The sequence below is a fragment of the Primulina eburnea genome, chromosome 7, assembly GCF_022965805.1.
Source record: "Primulina eburnea isolate SZY01 chromosome 7, ASM2296580v1, whole genome shotgun sequence".
Classification (NCBI taxonomy): Eukaryota; Viridiplantae; Streptophyta; class Magnoliopsida; order Lamiales; family Gesneriaceae; genus Primulina; species Primulina eburnea.
Window position 1 is genome coordinate 35264159 of NC_133107.1, and position 17587 is coordinate 35281745.

The 17587-nt window shown below is 38.4% G+C and overlaps 2 protein-coding genes across 2 annotated transcripts; both read left to right on the top strand.

Moving 5' to 3' along the window:
• The first annotated feature begins 1546 nt into the window (after positions 1 to 1546).
• On the top strand, positions 1547 to 4141 carry LOC140837477 (uncharacterized). Its single transcript, XM_073203647.1, has 7 exons — positions 1547 to 1670; positions 1747 to 1956; positions 2641 to 2733; positions 2867 to 2974; positions 3056 to 3319; positions 3630 to 3746; positions 3838 to 4141. Exons 4-7 carry the CDS (start codon positions 2972 to 2974, stop codon positions 3952 to 3954), a joined length of 501 nt encoding a protein of 166 aa, XP_073059748.1. The 5' UTR covers positions 1547 to 1670; positions 1747 to 1956; positions 2641 to 2733; positions 2867 to 2971; the 3' UTR covers positions 3955 to 4141.
• Positions 4142 to 10077: 5936 nt separating this feature from the next.
• LOC140835893 (uncharacterized) lies at positions 10078 to 11669 on the top strand. The gene is made up of 2 exons (XM_073201303.1): positions 10078 to 10669; positions 10819 to 11669. Exons 1-2 carry the CDS (start codon positions 10078 to 10080, stop codon positions 11667 to 11669), a joined length of 1443 nt encoding a protein of 480 aa, XP_073057404.1.
• Positions 11670 to 17587: the final 5918 nt, after the last annotated feature.

A 17587-nucleotide genomic window follows, 5' to 3' on the forward strand; every position in this document is an offset into this window, starting at 1 on the left:
TGACTACGGGCGCAGCAGAGGACTAGTGGTCTTTTTATTAGTCTTGTCCTATTTATAGATAGTAGTTGGTTTGATTAAACACTAGTTGTATAAGAATAAGACATGTATATTATGTTTGTACGTTGTAAATTAAATAAAAAACTTATGCTTGTTTAGTTACATTTGATTAAATGTAAAAGCGAAAAATTGACCCATGGTTTAGAATAATGATCCATTTAATCCCAAGAAAAAGAATTAGAGCCCGGGTCCCCACACTTACAGTTAGTATAGTTAATTACATATCATATTTTCCTTTGTCTATTACATAATTCATATATTCTAATAATCACCCTTTAATGATTTTAAATAGGATGCACATTGAGGAGCTTAAACAAACAGATCGTCGTTTCTTAATTAATGAAAACAGAAGCGACGTATGGAAACATTTGCTCAACGGTTATCAAAACATATTTGTGATAACTCATCAGACAGAGTTCAATGGCTAGCACATGGTCCAAGAAAAAATGTTATATCTTATATGGGTTATATTATAAATGGATATCGATTCCACCCAATTGATGTTGAAAGTTCGACAAAAGATATTGGTGTTTCGATTATAGCAGATACTGTTTGTCAGTCTAGTGCGAATGATTATTCACATACTGTTGGAAGAGTATTATACTATGGAGTTATACGAGATATTGTTTTACTAGATTACTATTCTTTCAAAGTTCCCTTTTTAGGTTTGATTGGGCAAATCATGAAACTGGAATCAAAATGGAAGACGGTTTTACACTGGTCAACTTACACCAAGGTCTAAGAACTTTTGAAGGCGATCCTTTCATTTTAGCATCACAAGCAAAACAAATATTCTATTCTAGAGACAATGACAAATCAAACTGGTGTGTGTTGCTGAAAGCGTCGTCTCGGGGTATGCATTACATGAATTTGCTTGAAGAGGAAGCCTATACATCATCCACACCTCTTGATGTGTCCACACTTGAGATTAAGATTACCGAGATAGAACCGTATGCGAGAAATGAGTGTGAGGGAATTGATGTGACTGATCCGTGATTGAAATTTTCTGTTGTAGATTTTATAGTTAATTTAAAAGGTTCCATTACACTTTATTTAATGTTGCAATATATTTGTCTATTTTCTTTTTATTTTCACCGAATTATCATGTTATATTACATGTTTGACTATATCTTCATATACAACATTAAAAAATGAGCAGATTGGCAAAAACGTAGCAAGGTATCTGTAGATGATGTTCAGGTGATATTTTGTTATTTTGTTAATTTTGGTTTATTTTAATTTTAATAAAGTCTTAATTTTACATGATAATATCTATTTGTACTATTTTGTAGGAAAATATAGCTAATAAGCTATCGAGAGTGGACTCCAACACTCCACCTAATTCATCAGAATATTTGCGTGATAAAGAGCTAATTGATGACGCCAAAACTAATAAGAAAAAAGGACGAGGCCCATCAAAGTTTAATTTGGTAAGTGGCCAACAACAACCCAAAGATCTGGAACATAATAATTTTGGACAGGTAATGGGAGATAATTCGGTCAAGTATGCCACTTTTCTAGGTTGCATGGTAAAAGAATTTGTGTCATACACATTAGGTCGATGGAATGACTTATACGAGGAAATGAAGAATAAGATGTGGTGTTGCCTTCAGGTAATGCTTATTATTGTATTTTTATTCCTATTTTATAACAAAATGTAGAAATATTTTTATTCTTCTTAATGTGTAGTTGAACTATAAAGTTGAGGAGTGGGAGTACATTCATCTTTCAAAAGTTTGATAAATTGTGGCGTGATAGAAAGTCCAAACTCCAAATACTTATATGAGAAGTTGATGATGGTCGAGTGGATTCACGAGATCTTTGTCTTTTGAAGCCCGAATTTATGGATCAAACCAATGGGACTTGTTTGTAAAGAAGATACTATCATCACCATTTCAAGTAAGTATCAATTCATTGCTATGGATTTTTTTGTAGTTATATATTGATTTATATGCTATGATAACCTGCAACTTGGTGAGTTATAATACCTAATGGTTGGCCTACATTGTGTCCAAAACTTTAAAATGTGATTTCCTAATGGATTCCACTGGTCCATAAAAATTTACCACATTGTTGTTTTCTGAAAAGATTGAAATGATGTATTCAATGCTTCATGTTAGATCCCAAGTTATTATTTGTGTCAATAGCTTTGATTTTCACATCCAGGAAACTATATATTTTTCAGATAGTTGGGCATTCATTCCCATTTACTGGGCTGTTTGATTTGTTTCTTTTTTTGGTAATGCTCAGTTACAGGAAGTCGATATTGTTTATTCGTGTCATATAGGCTTATTTCCAAATTGTTTTTATTTTTTCTATTAAGAATATTTTTTTGTTATTTGTGACAGTTTGTATTGTTCATTAATATAACTACACACTGCTTTTGTCAGTTGTTCTTGACCTGATGTTATGAAATTCTTAGTCCAATTATCATTTTTTATTTATTCGGCGGATAGCTTCCCATCAAAAAAATTCACAAATCAGAAGTGGTGAAGCACAAGATAGTGAAGCACAACTGTATTTTTTAGTAATCATGTGACTAATCAATTATATATGAATATGTTATAAGTTTTTTCTTTTCAGGAAAAGAGTGAAAAATTTAAGACAGTGAAGGGAAAGCAAAGATACAACCACACAATAAGCAAGAGAGGTTATGCCCGTTTGGCTCACATTATGGTAATTATTATTATTTGAAAAACCATATGAAAAGTTCTTTTCAAAGTTTTCTTATTTTTAATTGTAATTATACATTTTTTGAATTATGTTCCTAATGAATTTTTCATATATTTCTTTATGCCTCATACTCAAGGAGAAAACAAGTTCTGCTGATATACTAATTACAAGAACAAAAGTATGGGTGGAAGGCCATAAAAAGAAAATTTGATAACTTAATGGTGAAGCTGTTGGAGAAAAAATGGTAATAAAATTTTTTGTCAGAAAAAAACTGGTAAACTTAAATTCATTATTTTCTCTAAAATTATTTGTTTGTTATTTGCAGAAAGAAATAGAAGAATGTGCACCTGAATCTCAAAACACTACTAACATTGCTGAGGATGCAATAAGCCTTGTATTTGGGAAGGAGATTCGAGGTAGAGTGCGTGAAATGGGCTTTGGAGTTACAACTGCAAAAGTTGGAGCAACTTTGAAACAAAATGGAACTATTAAAACAACTTCAAATTATGATGCACAACCTTCAACAAGAAGTGCAACAAATGAGGTTAAATGTTTTCCAAAATATGAGCAACAAAATGAGCAAGAACAGGTTAGTAACTAAACGACATTAGATAAAATAATTTGTATTGATGCTGTTGAGAATTCTTGTTTAGTGATGTGGTTGATGTGGTCATAATAATTTATATTATGTTTAATTTGGTTGATGTGGTCATAATAATTTGTATATTGTCTTCCTTACTAAATAATGAAATTATATTTTAGAATGAAATTGATGACATGCAATGTGCTTGTTCTGCACAATATATTATCTAGTGACCTCACAGTAGAAGTAATCTAATGAAGCTTCTTACCTTGTAGATTTGTTGTTTGACATATTTTTGATTTATCTCAATATGTAGGTTGGTAGTGGTGGCAGTATTGGGATTGGGAATGATATTGGTAGCGGCTGTGATATCAATCGTCCCAAAAAAAGTGGTAATGCTGATAATGTGAACCAACATCAAGTTGTATCTCGGGTAACTCTATCTTAAAAGTTTGTGTTATCTAAACCACATTTGTTATAAAATAGATATGACATAATTAATACTTTTTATGGTTTATATGTAGTTAAATTTAAAGAATGTGAATCATGGAGATATACCTGAAAATACTAAATGTAAGTTGCTTCATTGGTGTGGTCATGGAGTTGTTGCTGAAGGTCGAATTGCACAGATCCAACGGTAAAAGTGCATCACGTTCCTCTTGGTGGATCTTGTTGGAAAATTTGTGTTGATAGAATTCTTGTGGAGCGGGTAGACTTAATTTGACCGAATTCTGAAATGATTTTTCTAGATGATGCAGTTGGAAGCACAATACCATGGTTTTCTAAATTTATCTTTTTGTGTAACTGATACAGATCCTATTGGTTCTAAGGTTACAATCACTATTGCAGCAAACCATCATATTAATGAGTATTTTGTCTACTTTATCAAGTTTTTGTCTTATTGGATAAAGGAGATTGACATTAATTACTTAGTTTTTATGTTATTTTATTATTTTGCTTTAATTCTTGTGATTGGTTGGATGTGGTGTGATAAATCTTTTGAGTTTTAATATTATTTTTTTCAATTTTGGTTCCTAATAATATAAATAATGTTAACGTGATGCACGTTTCTGATAAACAAAATCGACAACACACTTTGTACAATGTTGAACATGTCAACTACAGCTTGCATTGCACCCTGCAAATAGATCACTACTTTTAATCGCGGCATGTAGTTGCACGCTTCCAATAGCTTACCTTATCAACAGCATATTGTGCATGCCATGGATACTTTAAACTGCAGCGTGCAATGCACGCCGAAAATTATTCATCAACAACATATTGCGCATGATATGGATACTTTAAACTGCAGCGTTCAATGCACGCCGACAATTATTCATTAATAGCATATTGCGCATGCCATGGATACTTTTAACCATAGCATGTAATGCACGCTGCCAATTTGTCAACATATCAACAACACGTTTTGCACGACGTTGATACTTTTAACACTGCCGAAAGATAACTATCAATATCACACTTTGCACACCATTATTAAAGTAAACCGCAGCGTAAACCGCACGTTGCCAATAGTTTCAAACTTAATACGGCTTTTAACATTACAGCGTGTGTCGCAGCGTGCATTGTACGTGGCAGATATCTTTCTGCGGCGCACATTGTACGCTGCGGAAACCCACTTTTCTTGTAGTCAAATTTCCTTGGTTTCTTTTCATGAATCTTCCAAATTTTTTGACGAATAATGACATAGCATCATTACTTAGCTGATAAGCAGATTTTTTAACTGAACCAATTGGCTCCAGTTTGACAGCAGTTAAAGCAGTTGTAGCAGCTGGTGTAGAAGGTTCTCCTTTTCTGGTTTGCAACTCAAACTCGTAGGCCTTTAACTCAGCAAATAAGTCATGAAGTTCGAACTTGTTCAGTTTCTTTGACTCTCTCATTGCCATGGTCTTAACGTCCCATTTCTTGGGAAGACCTCTGACTACCTTCAGTGCTACCTCTTTGTTTGAATACACCTTTCCGAGTGCATTCAGTTCGTTTATAATGCTACTGATTCTTTCATCATACTAATGCATGGATTCACCATTTTTCATCTTGATGTTGTCAAACTTTTGAATTGCAACAGATAGCTTATTCTCTTTGGTTTGCTCATTTCCCTCACAAAGTTGTATCAATTTCTCCCATTTTTCCTTGGCAGTCTTGCACATTTTTATCTTGCTGAAAGTGACTTTATCCAGCGTTTTGTATAGATGTCTTTATCCACGTTGTCTAGATTGGCTTTTCTCTTATCTTCAGTTTTCATTGATCTCGGGGTTTTTCAATGCGATGTGGTGCCCATCAGTTATATCAACAGCTGTGTTTGCCTTCATTATCTTCATGGGTCCATCTGTGATAACGTACCACATGTCATCATCTTGTGCAGCTAGATGAGCCTGCATTCTGATTTTCCAATAATCAAAGTCTTCTCTGGAGAACATTGGAATTTTTTTTAATGAAGACATATTGATTAGTTTATATATGGAAGTATTCTGGAACAAGATTCAACCGCTCTGATACCACTTGATAGGATCAGTTAAGGGTGAAAGAATGTTTAGAAGGTGGTTGAATAAACACTCACAATTTTCAAAACCTTTTCAACTGATGAGTCAGTTTAGTGATAAACTGATACTCGGGAATCTTGTAAGTCAATAACAATCAGTTAACCAATAGTTGTGCGGAAATAAACTGACTGATAAATAGAATATAAACTGAAATAATAAGACACAAGATTTTATGGATGTTCGTAGATTTCAAACACTCATAATTCACCCCTTCTATCTCAAGGATAGCATATACACTAAAAGACTTTGATCGATACAAACACTTGTACAGAACCACTTCAGTTTTGGACTTAACAATGCCAAACTGAAACTCTTAGTTACAAACTGATTTTAAGAACTCAATAGAATTGAATAAATCTAACACAACTGATCTCTTTTAGATCGAGTAATACAGTTTGCGTTGAAAGCTTAAGTTATAGCCTAGCAGCTATGGATGTATACAATAAGCGTGAGCTTTTCTGTTTACAAAAATTTCAGCAGAGTAACTGAATATATTTTGAGTGCTCAAGAATTCAGATGTTCAAAGATTTAATAGTGAAAGGATCGGTTAATCGAATAAAGAGTGTTTAGAAGGGGGCTTGAATAAACACTGCTCGAATTTAAATATTCTTCGACAATATGAGTTCAATTTTGTTACAAACTGAAACTAGATATCCCGTCTGTCAATAACAATAAGTTAAACTGAATAAAACAGTTGCGGAAAATAAACTGACTGAAAGATAGAGTATCTAACTGAAGATGACAACTGAAGTAATGACACCACAATTTGTTTCTGGATGTTCGGAGACTTGAATAACTCCTACGTCACTCCTTCTATCACGAAGATAGGATATTCACTAAAAGACTTTGATCAAATACAAAACACTGTACTGACCCACTTCAGTTTGGACTTATCACTTTGCCAAAACTGAAACTCTTAGTATGCAACACTTTTACAGATCGTAACTGATCTTAGCACAACTTAGAAAATCTATCAACGATTACAAAGTGCTATATAAGCTCGAGAGTGTAGTCTTGAATACTACTGATATAACTGATAAGCGTAAGCTTTGATTTCTGAATGCAAGAAGATATTTTTGCAGCGTGACAGCAAGTAAAATGAGATAACTGAAAGTCGGTGTTTCTTCAGTTGCTGCCTTCGACTATTTATAGGCTCTCCTCTCAACGGTAACATTCAAGGATGTTTGAATATTCTAACCGTTGATTGCCATGTCGATATACTCTGTCAGTCGTACACTGTTCATTCTGTAATGCGGCGTTCCACTACTAGTTGCAGGTATTTGTACTATTTGTCGGTTGTCGCTTTCAACTAATGACGTGTACAGTTGAGAGATCAGTTGGTAAAGGATCAGTTGACGAGAATGAACTTCAGTTGTATCGATCAGTTAACTGAGTTCAGCTGATGGCGTGTTCAGTTGATGATCAATTCAGTTGCTTAGTTCAGTTGGTAAGTCTTTTGTCAAAACACCGGAATTAAGTTTTCAACAAATAGTTCGAGAGTTTCAATGATTCTAGGGCTGTACTTGAGTTGATCTTCTCTGCTATTAATATGCTCTCTCCAACGATAATATTAAATACAATTTGAACATTTCTATTTGTTGCATGTCATGTCAACATTCTTCTGACATTCGTACACTGCAGCTTTTCTGTAATGTGGCGACCCCCCAATACTTGTTTCAGTCAGCTTTTGTCGGTTGAATGTCTTAAATGATGACGTGTTCAGTTGAGGGATCATCTGATTTATTGTAGTTGAGAAGCTCACAACTGTTTGTAGTAACTAATCAGTTTCCAACTGATCAGTCATTTGTCTGCGCAGTTCAGTTGTTGGTTCAGTTGCCTTCGAAAATCTGTGTGTTTTTCTTCAGTTAATGGCAATGCGTTTTAGATCACTTATGTCAAACATTCGAAATTCAGTTTCCAACAATGTTGATTCATCTCCTCCTCGGGTTTCCATGTTGCTTCTTAGATTACATGATTACTCCATAACACCTTCACGATCTCAATTTCTTTGTTTCTAAGCACTTTAATCTTTCGATCCAGTATTTGTAACGGCCATTCATGATAACTCAATTTGGCACTAAGTCTAGTGGTTCGTGACAAAGTACATGAGTTGGATTCGATAAATATTTACAAAGCATTGAGACATGAAATACATTATGCACTTTATCCAAATGAGGAGGCAAAGCCACTCGATAAGCTCGCTCGTCAATTCTGTCGAGAATCTCGAAAGGTCCAATAAAACGATGACTCAACTTCCCCTTCTTTCCAAATCTCATAACTCCCTTGAGAGGAGATATCTTAACAAACACGTGATCACCTAACTCGAACGCCAAAGGCCTTCTTCGAACATTTGCATAGCTTTTTTGTCGAGACTAAGCAGTTTTCATTCTTTCTCGAATCAATGCTACAACATCAACCATTTGTTGAACCAACTCTGGTCCTAACATCTTTCTTTCACCTATTTCATCCCAAAACAAAGGTGATCGACACCTTCTCCCATACAAAGCTTCATAAGGTGCCATGCCAATCGAGGACTGATAGCTATTATTATATGTGAATTCCAGAAGAGGAAGTTTCAAATCCCAACTTCCAGGAAAATCAATTGATAAGTGCATTTTATGCACTTAAATTGTCTTTATAATTCATACAAATTGTTAGTCTTTTTGGGCATAATTATGCGTTCCGTGTTGTTTTTGGTGTGAGTGCAGGAACTTAGGTATGACTACGAAGTGGGCATGAAAATGCATTAAAATGATGCTTATGAGAAGAAGGGTAAGAAAGACAGGAGTCGAGGGCAAGGCAACCGTGCACATGCGCGACGTAATCCAGCGCACATGCGCGCAACTGGCAGTAGCTTCCGCGCACATGCGCCCCCAAAGCCGCGCACATGCGCGGCCCATACAGTGAGACTTGCGTATATGCGCGAGTGAGAGCGCGCATATGCGCGAGAAACGCCCCAAGAAAGAAATACCGAGCAGCGCGCATATGCGCAGCTTATGGCGCGCATATGCGCGCGGCGCGAGTCCTCGAATCCAAATAGGTTTCGGCGTTGAAAATAAAAGGATTCCGAAATATGTTAGCAGAGCCGTCACACCACTCGAGGAAAAGGAGAAAAAGTGAGCGCGCACGGAGCACGGGACGCGAAGAACGGAGATAGAAGACGCTGAATCCGGACACGGAGACGCACTTCCATCTATCGCCAACACATTCTTAATTAGGTTTCTTACTTTTACGTTTTTAATGATTACAAACAGGTTTTGTATTGATTTAATTACGAGTATGAACTAATTCTATTTTCTAGAGATTGATGTAGTCTTGGTTGAACCTATGTTATTGACTTTTTAACTTTTCATCTAATTAACTCGTCGTGTTTATTTGTGATTTCTTGTGATTAATGCTTTTGCATTACTGGCCATAATTCGATTGATTGAATAATTAAAATCTAACACTCGAAAGAGGGGATTGAAATTAGGACATGAGAAATCACTTCGTTAGATATTTATAACGTGCAAAAGACGTATAACTCTGACGAATCCATAAGAGGACCTTGGTTGCATTTATTACGCGTTGCTTGATTTTGAATAGACATATTAAAATCGGTAATAGGTAATACAGTTCTATTTATCACTCGACAAAGGGAGTAGAAACGTTGCGAGTTCTTGGTTATAAATGCGATGCAATTTAATAACATGTTAGTTAATGCCGAGAGAGCATAGGGGAAGCTAGACGAAATCATATCTCTAGATTTATTTCTTCAGTGAATTCTATACTGCGTGCTAGAATTACAGTATTTTATTTGAATTGATTACAAACCAACCATTCGATTTGTCTTAATAAAGTTGAGCTATGTCAATTATGGTAATTAATATACAACTTTGAATAATTACTCCTCGTGGGATCGATATCTGTACTCATACAGTACTAAAACTTGACATCGTATACTTGCGGTAGTGAAAACACGCAACAAGTTTTTGGCGCCGTTGCCGGGGAGTAAACTATTTAATTGCATATTGATATCATTACTAATTAGTCTTTACTTTAATTTAGACTTTGTTTTATTTTATTTTATTTGTTTTGTTAATCTATAATCTTTTTGTTTTGTAGTGCATGCGAAGATTTCAAAATCCCGACTTGCTCATTTTTTATCCGGAAATCGAAAGAACTGCCAGGAGATTAAGGAAAGCAAGGAGAGACGAGATTAAAGCAATGGCTGAAAACAAAGACAACCAGAATGAGCTCCCTAGAGAGCTGCCAATCCGAGAACATTTCCGCCCTATCATCAACGCCCACTACTCTGGAATAGCTCGTGGAACTATTGCTGCTAATAATTTCGAGCTAAAGCCCGCACTCATCAACATGGTTCAACAGAACCAATTTGGAGGAGCAGCCACCGCATATCCCCATCTTCACCTCAGAACTTTTCTGGAGATCACGGATACGGTAAAAATGAACGGTGTTCCTGAAGAGCTTATTCGATTGCGCCTGTTTCCGTTTTCTCTTAGGGATCACGCAAGGAGTTGGCTCCAATCTCTACCACTGGGAAGTGTTACTACTTGGGCGGATTTGGTTACGAAGTTCTTGTCAAAATATTTTCCTCCTGCTAAATCTGCTCAGTTAAAAATAGATATAACCAACTTCAGGCAGAGAGAATTTGAAGTATTATATGAGGCATGGGAGCGATACAAAGAGTTACTCAGGAAGTGTCCGAATCATGGCTATGCAGATTGGGTGCAGATTGAGTTATTTTACAATGGTTTAGATGGGCCAACTGGAGGAAATGTGGATGCAGCCGCCGGAGGTACTATTTTTTCTAAAACACCTGATGAGGCCTATGATTTGCTTGAACAGATGGCCATCAACAGTTATCAGTGGCCGAGTGAAAGATCTGGATCAAGGAAACCTGCTGGAGTGTATGTTGTAGACCCAATCACATCACTTACTGCACAGGTTTCGGCATTGACCGCACAGATTGCAGCGATGAACAAGCCATGCAATCTACGTCTGAGGTAGCATTGGTGACTGCTGTGGAAGAGCCAGTTATGGAGGAAGCTCAGTACATCAACAATCGTGGCTTTGGAGGCTATAGAGGTAATCCTCCCCCTAATACTTATCATCCAAGTTTGAGGAATCATGAGAATTTCTCCTATGCAAACAACAAGAACGTGTTGAATCCCCCACCGGGATTCAATACACAAAAAAGAGAAGGAAAGCCATCTTTTGAAGATCTAGTGGGTACATTTGTGACTGAGTCTGGGAAGAGAATGGCGAGAACTGAGTCTCGTCTTGATAACATGGAGACACACATGGGCAACATGGGTGCCACGATGAAGTCCTTGGAAACACAGATTGGGCAACTAGCCAATGCTTTGAAAGATCAGAATCGAGGACAGTTTCCCAGTAATACCGAGGTGAATCCTAGGGAACATTGCAAGGCTGTCACACTGAGGAGTGGCAAAGAAATTGGTGTCCAAGAGCCTGCTGAAGAAAGTGTAGAGGTTACAGTTGAGGAAGATGAAGGAAAGAGCGAAAGTGTTGGAGAAGAGAAAGTAGAGGAACTTGAGAAAGTACTTAAACCACAGCCCTTACCGAAGGTGAATCTTCCATATCCACAGAGGTTCAAGAAGAAAGGACTAGATGATCAGTTTGCGAAGTTCCTGGAAATTTTCAAGAAAATACACATCAACATCCCATTTGCCGATGCATTGGAGCAAATTCCCAATTATGCTAAGTTCATCAAGGATGTGATGTCCAAAAAGAGGAAGCTTCAAGAATTTGAAACTGTAAAGCTGACCGAATAGTGTAGTGCAATACTCCAAAGGAAATTACCCCAGAAACTCAAATATCCAGGGAGTTTTACTATTCCTTGTGTTATTGGTGGTTCTAGAGTAAATAAAGCTTTATGTGATTTAGGTGCTAGTATAAATTTAATGCCTTTTTCTATTTATAGGACTTTGGAGCTTGGCGAGGTGAAACCTAGCACTATTACTTTGCAGTTGGAGGACAGATCACTTACCTATCCACGAAGGATAGTAGAGGATGTGCTGGTAAAGGTAGACAAATTCATATTTCCTGCTGATTTTTTCATATTAGATATGGAAGAAGACCAGGAGACTCCGCTTATCTTTGGAAGGCCATTCCTAGCTACCGGGAAGGCATTGATTAATGTGCACAAAGGCGAGCTCACATTGAGAGTAGGTGAAGAAGAAGTCATTTTCAACATCTACAACACCATCAAGGGACCAAATGAGGTAAGTACTTGTAAGAGTATTGATATAATTGATTCATGTGTATCTCGTGTTGGTGCAGGTAAGTTGACAAAAGACTCTTTGGAGAGATGCTTGTTGGAATCAACTTCTACACTGGATGAAGATGATTGGGATGTGCAAGAGGAGTTACTTGCTCTCAATACACTACCTAAGGAAAAGAATGATGCCCAACTTGAAGAGTTACTTGAGGATGCAAGTAAAGAGGTACCAAGAGCATCCCCTGTATTGAAGGATTTACCGAGTCACTTGTGCTATGCTTTCCTAGACGAGGGTTCGTCACATCCGGTAATTATATCTTCTGCTCTTACTAGTGATGAGAAAGATAGGTTGTTGAGGGTGTTGAGAGAATTTAAATCTGCTTTGGAATGGACAATTGCTGATATAAAGGGGATTAGCCTGACTGTTTGTATGCATAAAATATTGATGCAGGAGTCCTATTCCCCCTACGTTGATCATCAGAGGAGGCTTAATCCCGCCATGAAAGAAGTTGTGAGGGCTGAGGTATTAAAATTGTTAAATGCTGGTGTTATTTATGCTATATCTGATAGCTCATGGGTGTCACCAGTACAGGTAGTGCCTAAGAAAGGGGGAATAACTGTAGTAAGAAATGAGAATAACGAATTGATTTCAACTCGTCCAGTGACTGGTTGGCGAGTGTGTATAGACTACAGGAAGTTGAATGATGCAACTAGGAAAGATCATTTCCCCCTTCCCTTTATTGACCAGATGCTTGATAGAGTAGGTGGTTATCATTATTATTGCTTTCTAGATGGTTATTCAGGATACAATCAGATTGTTATAGCACCGGAGGATCAAGAGAAGACTACTTTCACTTGTCCCTACGGTACATTTGCTTTCAGGAGAATGCCATTTGGTCTCTGCAATGCACCTGCTACTTTTCAGAGGTGTATGATGGCCATATTTTCTGATATGGTCGAGGAAATAATGGAAGTTTTTATGGATGATATTTCTGTGTTTGGTTCATCTTTCGATCATTGTTTGCAGAATCTAACGCTTGTTTTGCAGAGATGTCAAGCAAAGAATCTAGTGTTGAATTGGGAGAAATGCCATTTCATGGTCTCCGAAGGTATTGTGCTTGGGCATAAAATTTCGGCTAGAGGGATAGAAGTGGACAGAGCCAAAGTTGTGGCAATCGAAAAGCTCCCACCGCCGAAAAATGTGAAAGGAATCAGAAGCTTCTTGGGACATGTCGGGTTCTATCGTCGTTATATTAAAGATTTCTCTAAAATTACTAGACCTTTATGTAATTTGTTAGAAAAGGATTCAACGTTTATTTTTTACGATGATTGTTTGCAGGCGTTTAACAGGATCAAGGCAGCACTGATCTCTGCACCCATCATGATAGTGCCTGATTGGAAGGAGCACTTTGAGCTCATGTGTGATGCTAGCGACTATGCTGTGGGAGAAGCATTGGGACAAAGGCGAGACAAGATGTTTAAAGCCATCTACTATGCAAGTCGTACACTCGATGCAGCCCAACAGAATTACACCACTACTGAGAAAGAGATGCTAGCAGTGGTGTTTGCATTCGACAAATTTAGAACATATTTCATTGGCACAAAGGTAACGGTTTTTACGACCATACAGCTCTTCGTTACTTGTTTGCCAAAAATGATGCAAAGCCCAGGTTGATACGATGGATACTCCTACTTCAAGAATTTGACTTTGAGGTCAAAGACAAGAAAGGTTGTGAGAACCAGGTGGCTGATCACATGTCACGACTAGAGCTGGAAGAAAGAACTGAAGGTGGAGCTATCAACGAGTCGTTCCCAGATGAACAACTTTTTAAGGTAAGTGTTACACATCTGTGGTTTGCAGATATAGCTAATTTCCTTGCTGCAGGAGAATTACCTTCAGATTTAACGTATCATCAAAAGAAGAAATTTTTTCATGATGCCAAGTTTTATCTGTGGGACGATCCGTTCTTGTTCAAGAGATGCGCTGATCAGATAATCAGACGATGTGTAGCTGAAGAAGAAGCGGGTATAATTCTAGAGCAGTGTCATTCCTCACCCTACGGTGGACACTTTGGAGCATCTAGAACAGTAGCTAAGGTATTACAGTCAGGTTTCTATTGGCCTAATTTATTTAAAGACAGTTATACTTTAGTCAAGTCATGTGATAAATGCCAAAGAGTTAGCAATATTTCTAGACGACATGAATTACCACTAACAAATATTTTAGAGGTGGAACTTTTTGATGTCTGGGGTATTGACTTTATGGGTCCATTCCCATCCTCTTTTGTTCAATCTTATATTTTACTTGCTGTCGATTATGTGTCAAAATGGGTGGAAGCAATCACCACCAGTACTAATGATGCTCGAGTTGTTGTTAAGTTTGTCCACAGGAACATCTTCACAAGATTCGGAACGCCTAGAGCCATTATCAGTGATGAAGGTACGCATTTCTGCAACAAAATTTTTAACTCACTATTGGCCAAATATGATGTGAAGCACAGGGTGACACTAGCATACCACCCGCAAGCCAATGGGCAAGCAGAGATATCCAACCGAGAGATCAAACAAATCTTAGAAAATACAGTGAAGACAAACCTGAAGGATTGGGCGATCAAGCTAGATGATGCATTATGGGCATACAGGACTGCATACAAGACACCTATCGGGATGTCTCCTTATAGGTTGGTCTTTGGAAAAGCTTGTCATCTCCCTGTGGAACTGGAGCACAAAGCATATTGGGCTGTGAAAAAGCTAAATTTTGATAAGGGAGCATCGGACGAACAACGACTGCTGCAGCTGAATGAGATGGAGGAGTTTAGGAATGATGCATACGAAAATGCCAAGATATACAAGGAAAAGACCAAGAGATGGCATGACAAGCAGATTCTTCGACGACTTTTCGAACCGGGGCAACAGGTGTTACTATTCAATTCTCGACTGAGGCTGTTTCCTGGTAAGTTAAAATCACGATGGTCTGGACCGTTCACAGTGGAAGCAGTGTACCCACATGGGGCAATTGAGCTAAAATGCAAAAATGGTGAGACATTCAAAGTCAATGGTCAGAGGGTCAAGCATTACTTTGGAAATGAAGTGCGACACATGGACAACATCCCACTGGGAGAACCAAAGTAGACTGAAGAAAGTCAGGCTGATGACGTTAAACCAAGCGATGTGTGGGAGGCAACCCACAATTATTTATTTTTTCATTCAATTTATTTAATTTTTATTTCGATTCCTTCGCTTATTAATTTTAAATTTCTCGATTCAAGTATTAATTTGCATTTTGTTATTCTTTTGCAGGTATTTTATTTAAAAAATGCGAAGGACAGTTTGCCACGCGCACATGCGCAACTAATTTCCGCTCAAATGCGCAACATTAGCCGAGGGCTCAGCGCATATGCGCCATTCCGAGCGCGCACATGCGCGAAATTTCCAGTAGCTTTGGCGCATATGCGCCACTCAAGGCGCGCATATGCGCCAAATTTCTAGAAAGGTCGGCGCATATGCGCCAATCCGGGCGTGCATATGCGCCAACTTCCAGCATGCCGTCCAGTAGCTTGCGCGCATATACGCCGCTTCAAGGCGCGCATATGCGCGCGTCTCAGTATAAAAAAAAAACCATATCGCGATTTCAGATTTCAGTACTCTCTCAACAAACCCTCGCCGCTGCACCTCCTTGAAACGCCACGCCGCCGCCGACTCCTTCAAAAGCCGCCGCCGCCGCCGTGAAACTCCAACCACACTCCAACTTTTGGTATTTTTTTTTTGTGAACTCAAGGGTTTATTCAGATTTTTGACTCAAATCTTGAAATTGGTGTAAATCTATATGGGAAATTGGTGAGATTGTGTAGTGGATGCTCTAAATTGAAGTATTTTGTGTGTGGGGTGTATGTGCATTGCTTGTTGGATTAGTGGTTAGTGAAATTATATTGTTCAAGTTTGGGAAGTCCGATTGTCTTCGATTTTGGTCTATTGTGGGTTGAGTTGGTGTTGATTGTGATATTTTGATTATTGAATTGAGATGGCACCGAAGAAAAAATCAAAGAAGGGCGCCTCATCTTCCGCAAGTTATGATTCACACCGTTTTTGGAGTGAGGAAGCCCAACAGGTGTATGAGAACTCAATGACTCGGTCGATTATCCCGGAGAGGGGATTTAATTTTTCAACATTACGTGGTTTTATTAAGCGTGAACTGCGAAGAAGACAATGGGTTAAATTTGCTCAACCACCTCCAGACGCTGTGATTTCTGTCGTCAGAGAGTTCTATGCCAATCTGCGGATACGGCATGATGACTCAAAGGTACTTGTGCGAGGAAAAATTGGTATCGTTTGATTCGCAGACGATAAATACGATATATCAAATGCCGAGCCTCGAAGAGGACGAGTACAGTGCATTCTTAGACGATGGGGTCGATTATTCAGAGGTAATCCGGACTGTGTGTCAGGCAGGCGTCGTATGGAAAATGAGCGCGAGTGGCCCCATCTCACTGAAGAAGTCCGAGATGAATCCTAATGCAAGTGCGTGGACGTCATTCGTGTTGGCTCGGGTTCTCCCATCCTCACATTACCACGACGTAACCAAAGACAAAGTTGCGCTTGTCTTTGCGATTTTGATGGGCAAATCTGTGAACTTGGGAAAAATAATATATGGATCGATCATGAGAGCCGGCATTGGATTAACTCCGGTCGCCCTACCATGCCCCCACATTGTTACTGAACTCTGCAGACAGGCCGGCGTCTCTTGGTCACCTGATGAGCAAGTAATTAAGCCGAAGGCTCCCATCGTTGCGCCCTATATGCCTCCCGTTGATTCAGATGACGAGGACCTGCCACAGGCACCGCTTCAACCACTACCACCACCGGCAGCAGCCAGAGAGCGCAGGGGAGACAGATTGAGGCGATTAGAAAATGAAATGCAGGATCAGAGGCAGTTATTAGTTGATCAGCGCCAGGTGCTGGACTCGCTTCAGTACCGCACAGACTCTTTCATGGGTTACATGATGGACTTCACGTCCGTTCTTGCGCAGCGATTCCCACCTCTAGATCCAGAGGATGCCATGTTTCCTCCGCCACCTGCTTGGCCGCCACAGTATCCACCACCACCACCACCACAGTATCCAGGACCTCCTCCACAGTACCCACCCCAGCACATGGATGAGGACGTTGACGATGATGACGGCGAGCACTGACGCTCGTCGTGTGAGGTATGCTTGTCTCGTTTATTTCATGCTTATACATTGAGGACAATGCATATTTTAAGTTTGGGGGGGTTGATTTTATCTGATGATCTGAGTAGATTATTTGCTTTAGTTTTTAAAGATTATTTGCTTTAGTTTTTAATTTTGATGCTCATTTATTTATTTTATAAAAAAATCGTTTATTTATTTTTATTGCATGTTAGAATTGTTAGGACTAGTCATGGATAAGCTATTGTGAAGCCGATGATGAAAATAAAATCGTGAGTCTGAAGCA